This window comes from Mustela nivalis (genome assembly GCF_964662115.1).
Source record: "Mustela nivalis genome assembly, chromosome: 16".
NCBI lineage: Eukaryota > Metazoa > Chordata > Mammalia > Carnivora > Mustelidae > Mustela > Mustela nivalis.
This window is the reverse complement of record NC_139035.1, coordinates 22,635-36,197: the sequence shown is the minus strand read 5'-3', so window position 1 is coordinate 36,197 and position 13,563 is coordinate 22,635. Positions and strand designations below refer to the sequence as shown.

Here is a 13,563-nt window from a genome sequence, read left to right as displayed (position 1 = left end):
CCAAGCCGCTCTTCCATTCTCGTCACCTTTTCTCTTTCCCTCCTTGACGTGCGACCTCCTCGTGCGAAAGACACGGCGGCGTCCAGGTCACACCCGGGGTTCCGGGCATCCTTGCGTGGGAGTGGGAGACCCCGCATGCGGCTGCGTCTCTCAGGCGGGAGCTCTTCCCACCGAGCCTCCAGCGCTCCGCGTGGGACCCACGGGACCCCTTTCCTATTTTCATCCCTTATCCTTCCCACGCGCACGGTCGCGTTTGCAGGAAACCCCTCTCGTTCCGTCCGCCTCTCGGCTGTGTGCGGGGCGGGGTGGGGGGCACAGGGACTCCAAGCAAGGATTTTCACGTCGCTTGTAGCATTACATCTCCCCCCCCCCCCCGATTTGGTGGATGCATTGGAATCTGTGGGAATTTCAGCTCCCACAAGCTGCTCGCTAAAGGGCCTTTTCGCCGTTCCTATTAAATAGAGTAAAGGGCGGGACCCTGAACTTCGGATTCCAGATTCCCGTAAGACCCAGCACAGCAGCCCTCCCGCAGGGCTGTCCCAGCAGAGGCTGAAGAACAGAAGGAGGCTGCGTGGGAGGGGCTGGTGCGGGACCTGGAATCTGCAGGAAGTTCTTTCTCTGCTCCCAGCGTGTGTACTGGCCGCCAGCTCTAAGTGCCCCTTCTGGATCCCCCGCCCCCTCCCCACTCCCAGGACGGAGAGAAGAGGGGGAGATGCTTGCAAGGACTGCGAATGGAAGGGGACTGGCTGGCAGGGAGAGGCGCCTCGGTGTCCCGCCTCGGTGTCCCGCCGCGTAGGCCAGCCCTGCTCCCATCCCCAAGGCCTCACCCATGGTCGCGCCCAGCAGGGAGGGCGAACAGTGTCAGAGAGCAGCAGGAGGGTGGGCGACAGTGAGCCCTGTTAGGGAAACCTAGGGAGAATCCCGGAAAGCAAAGAAGTGGAGAGTTTGCTCGCGGGAGGAAGGACTGCTCTAGGACTGCTCTGATGCAGCCGTTCCTTCCAACACCACTGGTGTCCCCTGGGCACTTAGACTGCTGCTTCGGGTGCCAGTCTTAGCAACATGACCTTCTTCCCATCATAGAACCTGCAAAAAGCCTGACTTTCTAAAACATGAACAGCCTAAATGCCGACGTGTTTTCCAGGTCTGAATATAGGGGCAAGACCTCAATTTCGGAAACAGACAGTGGGTTGAATTCCAGCTCTGCTACTTTCTCGCTGGGCTTCCTCTGACAAGTCATTTAACCTCTCTGATCCTGAGCTTCCTCACGGATACAGTTCAGTCGGCCTCTGAGAAGAGTAGCTGTTTTAATACTGCTCAGCTTTGTGTACAAGCTCAAATAAATAGGGACCAGATATTTCTTTTATTTAGGGCAGGGCATTCTGGGGACCCATGAAAGGGCCCCCTGCCCCCAGGAATTAAGGGTATGTCCCCTTGGCAGCAGGGAAGGACATTTCCTGATACCTTACAGTAGGTACTTGTTCCTGTGACTGTTTTCCTTTCTTCCTTTTAAAGGTGCAGGACTGAGCGGGTGACAGAACAGTCTCTTACCATGTTTCCTAACCCTGACTCGTGGGGCCTTTGTCTCTCTACCTCTATCTCATCTTCTGCTGGGCTCAGAATGGGGCTGCCCCAGCACAGGTTTCTGGCTTCAGAAACAGGAGGGCGGAAGTGCCTACCCACCGGAAACCGTTAGGCCCAGAGAGCGTCACAGCCGCCCAAGTACCTCGCAGCTGCACCCACGCCCTGCTCACGCCTTCCCCTGCCCAGCGAGAGCCCATGGCCCAAAGCGCAGTCAAGCTGCACCTCTGCCATGTTCTGGGGTCTCGGGACCTGCAGAGTGGAAAGCGGCTGTGGGGCTCTCTGGGGTTCTCTGGGGCCCAGGCAGAGGCCTTCACTAGAGGAAGGAGTGGAAACCAGGGAGAGAGGGGTGGAGGACAGCATAGCCCTGCGCTCACTTCAGCAGCCATGAGCATGTGTGGGGCTGTGCTCCCCTTCTTTCTCCCTCCTGCCCCTCCAGAATATCCCCAGAAGCCAGAACGGACACAACCCAGCTGGTAAATACTCTATTTTTGCTGGGTCACCTGGGGTTGTGCCTTGCTGCTCTTGTGACAGCCTAAGGGGAAGGGAAAGTGGCTCTGAGAGGGTTGTTCCCCTTCCTCTCTGGGGGGCTCGTTGTCTCTCATCAGGACCCACTTCCTTTACTTTCTCCCATGCCTCCTTCAGATACCTCTGCTGTCTGACCAGCCAAGCAGTAAGTAGAGGCCAGTGCAGAAGGAAGTACAAAGAACACCAGACACGTAGCTGGGGCAGGGGAGTGTGTGTGTCGTGGAGCCCTTGTTACCATGGGCAGCCATAGACACAAAGCAGGTCCTTGAGGGATATCTGGTGAATGAATGAGTGCGTAAGGAAGTGGAGCAAATTAGGAGAATCTTTGTCATCAAATCAAAGACAAAGCCCTTTCCATAGATGGGTCCCCAGTGAAAGAAAAGACCCACTGGGAGAAAAGATCATGAAGACCATGATAAGTTAAGCAGTAACTCCATGAGTTTTTGAGCAGAATTGTCAAGAGCTCAATCAATCAGTTCTTGGTGGCGACACCATACTGCTGATCATCCGTTTCTAAAATGAAGAGCAAGAAACAAATATTCTTTCATGACTGCAAATATTAACTCAAAAAAATAATATATACGCATGCACACACTTCAGCTCTAAATTCTGGGAATGTGGCAAAAACAAAACAACTAATTTTGCCCTAAGTGACTATCATTGAGGAATAGAGTTGAGAATGCTGAAATGAAAGCATAAAGGCTTAGGGGTTTTGTGTGTTAAAGGAGTGACAACGGAGGGTTTCCCAGAGGCAGAAGATGGAAGGGGGTAGCTGTTTCAATGCGTGGAAGGTAAGTGGAGTCTGAAGGCAGCAGGGTGGCAACAAGCCACAGGGAAGATGTTCCAATGTGCAGAAGACTGTCAGGAGGGATTGGAGATGGCATGGGGAAGGCTTTGACTGGCCCTTCAGGGATCAGGAGATTGGCTACATAGGGAAGTTGAGCAAATAAGTTGATATAGTGAGGCCTATGGGAGCCAGGTTTCTGGGCAAGGGAGGTACAAACATGTGGGAGGCGGGAGGGACTAGAATGAACTCTGGTGCTGGAGTGGATGGGAGGTAGTGGTGTGAAGGCATGGTTTGCAGTCTGCAGATGGCTGTGGACATCAATGTATATATACACACACACGTATTTCTTAGTTGAAGCCACCGATGGAGCTGAGGGGCAGTGACACCCCAGCAGCAATCAGTGCACACAGAGCCCAGATCTTGGTTTCTAAATACCGTTCTCCACTAAAGGAACCAGGTCTTGTGGAAGAAAATGGCTGATTATAGGGCTGGGGCAGATAAAATACGAGATTAGCCTGGAACATCTTTTTTTCACAGAAAATATGGAGGTTCTCAATGAATGACAGAGGAGTGTTAAAAGGACCAAGAATTCTGCAGGAGTTCCCCCTGGCAATGTTGGGATAATTTGGGGTAATTTAAGAATCAGAAGAAATAATGGTAGCGATGAGGTGTAACCCATGAAATAAAATAGAAGTTCCTGACTCCAAACTAATGACCAGGTGAGTCAGCGGAGAGAAACCTCTCAGAACATCATTGAACAAACGGGACAAAGATTGGAAGAAATTTGCTGTACGACAATCATCATAGGTATAATTTCAGGTAAGAAATACTACTGGAGGGGCCCCTGGGCAGCTCAACCGGTTAAGGTCTGCCTTTGACTCAAGTCACGATCCTGGGGGTCACCAGTGGGAGTCTGCTCCCCAGCAGGGAGTCTGCTTCTTCCGCTTCCTCTGACCCTCTCCCCGCTGTGCACACACACTCTCTCTCAACTAAATAGATAAAATCGTACAAAAAATACTATTGGATGCTAAATCTGGAGGGTAAAAATGAAATGAGGAATGGGATTTTCATAATTTAAAAACATCCCCCTTACAAGATACTCATTAGTTACAAAAGGGAAAAAGCACATTCACAGAGAACAAACCTAACAGACATCATATTAATCAAGTGATTGAAGTAAATATGACCAACGGGGGGACAAATTGACATCACATGCTACTCAACAGGATACAGGAGCCTAAGATCGCTTCTGGAATGTTCTTGCCCAAAGTGCATAGACTCAGTCTAAACCTGAAGAAACACTGGAGAAGCTAGATAGGAAGATGTTCCTCAAAGTGGTCTGTTCCTCAAAGGGTCCTAGGCTGAAGGAGATGACAGTGACAGGACCACTGTTCAACGTGTGGTTCTGGTCGGCTCCTTCGACTGTATAGTCAAGTAAAGGGTTATTGTATATACATTATATACACATACATACACATCATGGCAATGTACGCTTTAAGTATCTTATAGTGTTATTAGTGAATTATGCCTCAGTAGAGCTGAGAAAAAGAGAAATTATTAGGATAATTGGCAAAACTGCAAGGAATCCTGGGTGAAGGATATGTGGGGTTCTTTGTACTTAGCTTTTCTTGATGTTTAAAGTTATTTTAAACTGAAACATGAAGGAAAAATCTGGGGGGGGACTGAACTGTCCCATTTGTTTGATTTCAGTGGACTCCCTGCCTAGTCCTCCACTGTCTGTTCCTCCCCACTCCACCTCCACCCCAGACATCCCCAGGGTGGCGAGGGCCCCGGTGTCCCCAGTGTCCCTGATGCTGGAGAGAGAGAACAGTCAGAGAGCACCTAGTATGACAGCAGAAGGAGATGGGAAGGGAAGAGGATCCAAGCCTTCCTTGGCACAGCTAGCTCTGTGTGGCTGTAGCAAACTCATGGATCTTTATGATTTTGGGGGAGAGGTTTAATTGAAGAAGAAGAAGAAGAAGAAGAAGAAGAAGAAGAAGAAAGAAGAAAGAAGAAAGAAGAAAGAAGAAAGAAGAAAGAAGGAAACAACCAAAGAGCCAAACTGGACCGAGGGAAGTCTGTGCACACCCGCAGAGACCCCGCTCGCCTCCAGGGCCCCAAAGAAGGGGCTGGCGTCCGAAGCTGCAGCAAGGGCCCGTCAGGGATTTCCCAGGGTGGGGCAGGGGAAGCCCAGCGAGTGCACTGGTCTGATTACCTGTGCCAAGGAGCAGTGTTGACAGAAACCTGAAGAGGGTGGTCTGGAGGCCCCAGCAGACTGTGGGCTTATTCTGAGGCAAGTTCCATGTTTAGGAGGGAAAATCTTGTAGCCCTACAAGAAACTCAAACCTTTTCAACCTTATTGTATCATCCCGAACACCTGAACCCCAGCCTCACCTCTGGCTGTCAATTAGAATGACCCAAGGAGTTTTGGAAAAAAGTATCTATGCCTGGGCCCCACCCCTAGTCAATAGGGAGTGACACCTGGTAATAGTTTTTTTTTTTTTTTAATTAAAAAATATATTTTTTGAAGATTTTATTTATTTGAAAGAGAGAGAGACTGTGTACCCCACCCAGAGATGAGGTTGGGGCAGGAGTCAGGGGGAGAGGGAGAAGCAGACCCCTGCTGAGCAGGGAGCCTGAAGTGGGCTCAATTCCAGGACCCCAATGTGGGCATGATCCCAGGAGCCCAGGATCATGACCTGAGCTGAAGGTAGACCTTGACCTGCTGAGCCACCCAGTGCCTCCTGCCTCCCGGCCTGCCCCGCCCCAGCCCTTTTAAGCTTCTGTAAAGAAGTAAACCCAGAATAGTCTAAGACAAGTGAGGAAAAAAATTTCTTCTTTCCAGAAATTGGTTTAGAGAGAAATAAGTGAGATTTTGGTTAATGAGATTAAAGGGGAAAACTTTATGATTTCTGATAAGGACACAGAGAGGAGGAGATGCCCTGTAAATATGGGGTATTTTCTTATTTAATATTATCCCCAGAACAGGAGCAACCATTTTGCTACCATGAGAAAAGCTGGGAAGAGCCCAAATGCAAGCTCCATGAAGACAGACTTTGTTTCTTTCTGGTCAGTGTCGATCCCATGTACCTAAATCAAGGCCGGCACAGCTAGGTCTTCAGTAAATATTCACCAAATAGTCGTTCACCAGGGACTGCTGAGGCACTGACCCGGCCAGTTGTGGAGGGACTATCCCCTGATTTCTTCCTACGTGAAGTGATACATTTCTTTGTGGTTTAAGCATTTGAGCACAGTGTTTTGTTATAGCTGAAAGCATTCCAATGATTAAGATAGATACAAACTTACAAGAAGACAAAGTCAGACTTACATACCAGCACGGGCAAAGCTGCATTCCTCAAAAAAGTGTTCAGTGGAGATAGAGAAAGAGCCGGGCATGGGAGGAGGGAGAAGGCACGCACACACCCACACGCACACCCACGCGCACAAACAGAGGTGGGAGAAGGAGGTAGAAGAAGAGAGGGGCGACCTGAATAATACCTATTGGGGAGGAAAAAATTTAGTTTGAAAAAATTAGAGTAATCACTGTCAGAATTTGAAGTGTCTTAATTCCTATCTGAATTTTGGGCATCGGATGTGGCTAATCCTCTATCGTTCCTTATTGTCCCCCCTCCCAAAGATTTTATTTATTTACTCATTTTAAAGAGAGAGTGAGCACAAGCAGGGGGAAGGGGGGGAAGAATCTCAACCAGACTCAGGCCAAGAGCAGAGCCTGACTCAGGGCTCCATCCCACAACCCATGAGATCCAGACCTGACCCAAAACCAAGACCCTCAACAGACTGGGCCACTCGGGCACCCCTATCTTGCCTTATTCTTTTTTTTTTTTTAAAGAGCTTACTCATTTATTTGGGAGAGAGAGTGCATGCAAGCGGGAGAGAAGAACAGAGGAAGAGAGACAGGCAGACTCCACACTGACTGTGGGGCCTAGGGCGGGGCTTGATCTCACGACCCTGAGAGCATGACCTGAGCTAAAACCAAGAGTGGGGTATTTAACTGACTGAGACACCCAGGCGCCCCTCTTTCCTGATTCTTAAAAGGAAAAAGAACTAACTTCTTCTAGAAAAAAAGGGAACCTATTTACAGAATTAAAAGTACATATTTTTAAAGTGTATTTTCATAGGGTAATTTCATATCACAATTTCTTTTAGGATATTTTTAGTGATATTAAGTGCTGTTGCAGTTTTGCCAGTAAAGGCATTTACTAATATGAACCGGCATCTTGGATTGGGCAGGAGTTTGTCCAAAGCTGGAGGTTACCCACATGGCCTTCAAATAAACACCTGCGATGGTTCTGAACCGTAAAGTGAAACAGGTTATGAGGAAGTGTAGTGCCCAAGTCCTGCCTACCACCCGTCTCCTTTGCGTTCTCTACATGGACAACAGGAGAAGAACGATTTCTTTCTTTCTTTTCTTCGAAAGGATTTTATTTATTTATTTGTCAGAGAGAGTGAGCACAGGAGCAGGGGGAGGAGGAGGCAGAGGGAGAAGCAGGCTCCAAGCTGAGCAAGGAGCCTGAAGCAGGACTCCATCCCAGGACTGCAGGATCACGACTTAAGCCAAAGGCAAACGCTTAACCAACTGAGCCATCCAGCATTCCCTAAGTGGAAAATGTTCTGCACACTCCATGCTCATTTTTCAACCCCAGCAAAGTGCACATTTGCAAAAATTATTAAAAACCTGTGTCCTCACCTGTTAGCTTCTCTTTTGCTCTTGGAGCAGTCTCGCTGTTCACCCTTTTGTTAGGACAGAAAGCTGGGAATCATTCTTTTTTTTTTTTTTTTTAAGATTATTTATTTATTTATTTGACAGAGAGAGATCACAAGTAGGCAGAGAGAGAGAGAGAGAGGAGGAAGCAGGCTCCCTGCTGAGCAGAGAGCCCGCCACGGGGCTCGATCCCAGGACTCTGGGATCATGACCTGAGCCGAAGGCAGCGGCTTTAACCCACTGAGCCACCCAGGCGCCCCTGGAATCATTCTTGATTCTTCTCTCATCTTTACCAGTAAAGTGCTACCATTCCAACTCCGAGACCCCCAGCCATTGAACGTGAACTCACACCGTTTCCTGACAAGGCCTCCACTTACCTCTCTGGCCCCTTCTTCAGCAGAGAACACCCAGTCCTCAACACCCCAGGCGTCCTGAACTGCTTTCAGGTCTCTGAAAGAGCTCTGTCCTCTGCCTGAAACACAGTTTCTTCCTTTGCCCAGAGCAAACCCTTATCCATTCCTCAGTCCCAGGTCGATCTTCCTCCAGGGAGTAGGGTCCTGAGTAGGGCCCTTCCCCCATTCCCGGGCCTCCCCCTGCCCCCAGAGACAGCTTCCCACTCGCGCCTCCTGCCTGTCCTCTTCCTGTCTTTGAGAGAGTTGCTTTCTAACTGCCTGTTTGCTTCCTTTATCCTCTCCTAGAACTTGACACTTAATGAAGGCACATTCTGTTCTCCTTGGTCAAAGTTTTGTGATCAAGGCCAGTTCCACTGTGGTGAGTAAATACATGTTGGAAGAACGAATGGACACGGGCACCCAAGCAGAAGCAGCAGCTAACCCACACGGCGGTCCGCTTCCTCAGCGGCTGCCGACAAACGTAGGAAGAGCAGAAAGAGAAGACATTGAGGGAACACGGAGGGTTAGGAAGGTCAGCATGGAAACCGGACTTCCTGGCTCCCCCTGTGTGACTTCGATCAAGTTACATAACCATTCCCCCCCATTTCTCTGTCTGTGAAGTCATAGAACCGATCCCATAGAGCTGTAGGGATTAAGTGAGTTAATACGTGGGAAATGCTTAGTATGGTTGCTGGTGAGTCGTAAGCGTGATGAGAGCTGGAGTGTTCCTGATACAGTACTGTTGGGAGCGGCTGCCGTCCTGTGTCCGGAAGAAGACACCATCGCTATGGCCAGGGTCCTTCTAACGTGCGTCTGTCATGTCCGTCTCTCAATGCCAAGCCTCCACTGATGATTTCCACCTACTTCTATGAAGTCTTCTGCTTGGCGGCAGTCTCACCTTGGAGGACAGATGCATCTTTCTCTCATTTCTCCTCATTTGTACTGTATTCGACAGTTCTTGGATATTCTAAATTCGGATTCAGTTCTGCATTTTTTTGCTTGCACGTGCCAGAAAGGCGGGGGAGGGGAGAAAGGGGTCCCGAATCTCAATTCTGAATAAATTTCACTATCTTGAGTGGTGTTTCTTCATCTTGGAAACTAGTTTTAAGTTACCTTCTCTTAAATAATGCATACATTTCATGGATAAGAACTATGGGTTTTTTTCTGGAGTAGACAAGCATGAGACCTTTTCTGAGTGTTGCCACTTACAGGCTTGTTTACGTGCCTCATCCCACCGGATAACCTGCCGACCCCAGAGCCTGAGGCTTCCTTGTGACTGACTTACGGTTTTGGAATGCGTCGTTGTTACATTTCGTACGCTCGCGTCTTTGTTCGCTTTCTCTGCTTCCCCACCTGGGATGTACTTGAGACTTTCTTGTAAAAGATCTTATTTTTAAGTAATCTCTACACCCACTGTGGGGCTCAAACTCACAACCCTGAGGTTAAGGGTCGCGCGCTCCCACGGAGCCAGCCAGGTGCCCCGTATCTGAGACTTTTTAAGACTTTTTTTTCATCTTGCTGATCTTTCTAACCCTTGTGTTACCTCAATGTTCTCCTCTTCATAATGACCAGTGTCATTGGGCCCTGTGAGCCCCACATGGAGTCTGGATCTTAGAAGACTGTCATTTATCTGAGGAGGCAGTAAGTAGTAGACCCTTGAACATTTGACTCAAAATTTGAACAAAATATCAGGATCCTAACTATCCTGAATCATTGTGAACACTGGCGGCCACTGCGCCCCGAGGAAGGCCTGCAGACGAGAGGAAGAGGCAGCCGGCCTGGGGTGCTTGGTGGCGTTGGGGTGGGGAAAGAACTATGTGAACGAGGGGCTCAGAGAGGCTGAGGGGTGGTGGAGAGGGACGTGAGGGCTGGTCGGATGCCAGCTTGGACAGTCCTCAGGTCTGCAAAGTGTGGCCCGCATGGGGCACACGCTGGCCCTCTGAGTAAGCATTACCTTTAAACCCATCCTGGGGTCCTACTACGGGGCCGGCTGCGCTGCGAGTTTTGTTCTGGGAGTGCTTTGTGCTCGGTACTTGCTTCCGAAAAACAGGTGATTATTGGTCTTGAGCAAAATTCCCTCTGTTTTGTGTTTTTGTTTCTTTTTGTATGTGATGGGCACTTCAGGCCGAAACAGAGAGAGAGACAGGGGTGAACAGGAAGAGAGAGAGAGAGGCAGGATGACCACGCACCTGGAGTGACTGAGGGCAGAGGAGCCACCCCCCAGGACTGGGGACCCCAGGCCCCTAGCTGTGTGCTTCCTCAGGAGCGAAGCAACTTAAGGATTCTCTTCATTTGAGATTGGGTCTCATCAGTCACCCAAGGAGGTAGTAAGGAATTCCTAAGGAAAATGACTGTAAATCTCAAATGAAAATGGGTTAGGCAGTAAATCTGATCTTGCACAGCCCAGCTGGCCATGAACGAGGGAGAACAGCAGCCTCCCATGGGAGTCACACAGGGAGATGCATGCATTTCTGCTGCCCAAAGGGGACCGGTGTGGGTGGTAGCGATCGATCGGAGCCGCTTGGGGGAGGGGTGGAGAAGGAATTTGCATCTTGTGGCTTAATCAGATCTGAAACCTGACATCCTGTTTTCTGTAGGTTGGGCACACCAGTAACTGAAAGCCTCCCCTGACCATGGCCGGCCTCAGGAAGTGAGTGTCAACAGCCTTGCGGAGGGGAACCCCAGTCCTGGGTGGCCAGGCCTGCAAAGGGGTCCCCCTGCACCCTGAGCAAGACCCCGCCCTCCCTCTACCGCAGTTCTAGAGCTCCAGACCTCACCCCTCCTCCTCTGAGACTTACCAACAGGAAGTTCAGTCGGCTGGAACACTCTGTTCCCTTGACATTTTTGTTTTAATTCTGCAGCTGTGTTTAAGGCTTCATGAATTCTCTGTCTGGCTCTGTCTCTTGGGTCTGTTTCTCTGCGTGGTGCTTTTTCTCTCACACGCATGCCCCGAGTCGTGGTTACCCTAAGGCTGGTGGGCCACCGTGGGAACTGGGGTTGGTAAGAAGGAAGTGGGGTGGGAAGAAAGCACTTGAGGGACTGTCCTAGTGGCCGCGGACGAGCTAAGGCAGGTGCCTCTGCTCAGGGATCCTTACTCGGGAGAAACTAGAAATGCTGGGGAGGCGTTCCGACATTGGCGACACTGCACCTGCCCATACATCCTTCCTCACGCCTCGGTCTACCTCCCAGCCCAGCGGGCCGCACCTTCTCTTCTCCACGTTCCTGAGTGTCTGCTCGGCAGATGCCTTACTCACCCTCGTTCTCCCACAGGAAGCTTCTCTCCTGGCTTCTATCCCCCCTCAGCTTACCACTCAGGAAACCACACGCACCGTGATCGCCCTGTGGCCTCGGTCTCTGCCGGCTGCGCCTCACCAGTCCCTCGTGCTGAACGGCTCCATTCTGTTCGCAGAACATCCTTCTGAGACTCATCAGGCCCTTCTTTCTTCTTTCCCTCGTCCTGGTTTCTTTCCCTCCTACTGCCTCTCATTCACGTCTAGAGGGAAAAGACTCCAGACCCAGAGGCTGGGGTCTCTAAGACGCCCTCGCGGCTGCTGGCGATTGTTCTTCCTCCAAGTTCTTCTGCCGCAACAGACCCAAGAAGCGTGTCCTGCGTCCACAACAGTAGCTGGCCCGGCCAACACACATGCGTAAATGGCCGGCGTTTGTTCTATTTATTTATGTATTCATTTGTAAAGATTTTATGTACTTATTTGACAGAGAGAGAGAGAGAGAGAGAGAGAGAGAGTGAGCAGGGGGAGGAGCAGAGGGAGACAGAGAAGCAGACTCGCCGCTGAGCCGGGAGCCGGGATGCGGGTTCAGGGCTGGATCCCAGGCTGCTGGGATCATGACTCGAGCCAAAGGCAGATGCTTAACTGACGGAGCCACCCAGACCCCCCTGCCAGGGTTGGTTTTAAGGAGTACGTGAGGCAAATGACTTACAGTCACACAGACTGGGAACGTTTTGTCAATCACTTGAAGCTTAACACAGCTCATAATACAGGTATGGTCCCTTATGTCTCTGAAAACCACATCTAGAGAACCCATACACAGATCTGATGTCAATTCTGCATTTCCATACAGTAACAGTGAACAATCCAAGAAGGAAATTAAGACAGCAATCCCATTTGTTATGGCATTAAAAAAACAAACAAAAAAAACCTTAAGAGTACACTTAACCAAGGAAGTGGTAGATCTGTACCCTGAACAATATAAAACATTTTTTTAAAAGATTTTATTTATTTATTTGACAGACAGAGATCACAAGTAGGCAGAGAGGCAGGCAGGGAGAGAGAGGAGGAAGCAGGCTCTCTGTGGAGCAGAGAGCCGGACGTGGTGCTTGATCCCAGAACCCTGGGATCATGACCCAAGCCAAAGACAGAGGCTTTAACCCACTGAACCACCCAGGCTCCCCAAATATCCTTTTTTTTTTTTTTTTTAAAGATTTTATTTATTTATTCGACAGACAGAGATCACAAGTAGGCAGAGACTCGGGCAGAGAGAGAGAGAGGGAAGCAGGCTCCCTGCTGAGCAGAGAGCTTGAGTGAGGAGCTCGATTCCAGGACCCTGGGATCATGACCTGAGCAGAAGGTAGCGGTTTAACCCACTGAGCCACCCAGGCGCCCCCAGTATAAAACATTTTGCTGAAGAAACTAAGGAAGACACAAATAAATGGAAAGACGTTATGTGCTCGTCCATTGGAAGATTTAATATTGCTAAAATGTCTATATTACCCAAAGCTATTTACCGAGTCAATACACTTCCTTTTAAAATCCCAATGGCATTATTTTCAGAAGTGGAAAAAAAATCCTAAAATTCATATGGAATCTCAAATTGCCTGAATTATCAAAAAAGAAAAATCCTGAAAAACAAAAACAAAGTTGGAAGCCTCATACTTCCCGCATTCAAAACACATAACAATGTTACAGCAACCTAAACAGGTACTGACATAAAGACAGACACATGGACTGATGGGACAGAACAGAGAGCCCAGAAATCAACCTTTGCATGTGTGGTCAAGTGATCTTCAAGAGGATACCAAGACCACACAACAGGGAAAGGATAGCATCTTCAAAAAATGCCGCATTTGGACAATAGGATATTCATATGTGAAAGACCGAAGTTAGGACCTTACTTTACACTATATTTAAAAATTACATCAAAATGGACTAAAGACCTAAACATAAGACTTAAAACCATGAGAATTCCAGAAGAAAACACAGGGAAAACTTTCATGACATTGGACTTGGCAATGATTTATCAGACAGGACACCAAAACACAGGAAACAAAAGCCAAAAATAGACAAACATCTACTACATAGACTACATCAAACTGTAAGACTTCTGCACATTGATGGCAACAACCAACAGAGTGAAAGGCAATCTATGGAATGGGGGGAAATAATAGTAAATTATATATCTGTCCAGAAGGCGTAAAGAACTCCTACGACTCAACCACAAAAAATGAAATAACTCAGTTGAAAAATGGGCAAAGGCTTGAATAGACATTCCTCAAAGAAGAAACACAAATGGCCAACAAGCGTATGAAAAGATGCTTA

General features: G+C 48.9%; 1 protein-coding gene and 1 long non-coding RNA gene across 4 annotated transcripts in view; one reads left to right on the top strand and one right to left on the bottom strand.

Moving 5' to 3' along the window:
• The window catches only part of RCSD1 (RCSD domain containing 1), a 63,444-nt gene extending 61,829 nt beyond the window's left edge, over positions 1-1,615 (bottom strand). The window contains exon 1 of one of the 2 annotated variants that reach the window (XM_082702616.1): positions 27-1,615. In XM_082702616.1, coding sequence (XP_082558742.1) covers positions 27-223 — 197 coding nt within the window. In that variant the 5' untranslated portion in view covers positions 224-1,615. The remainder of the gene's footprint in view (positions 1-26) is intronic. The other variant, XM_082702617.1, reaches the window with a different exon arrangement.
• Positions 1,616-2,639: 1,024 nt separating this feature from the next.
• LOC309849762 lies at positions 2,640-9,083 on the top strand. 2 transcript variants are annotated; one of them, XR_014303882.1, is made up of 2 exons: positions 2,640-3,712; positions 8,315-9,083. It is a non-coding gene; the product is annotated as an uncharacterized lncRNA (long non-coding RNA). The 2 variants fall into 2 exon arrangements; XR_014303883.1 differs by lacking the exon at positions 2,640-3,712 and adding an exon at positions 7,751-8,062.
• The last annotated feature ends 4,480 nt before the right edge of the window (positions 9,084-13,563 follow it).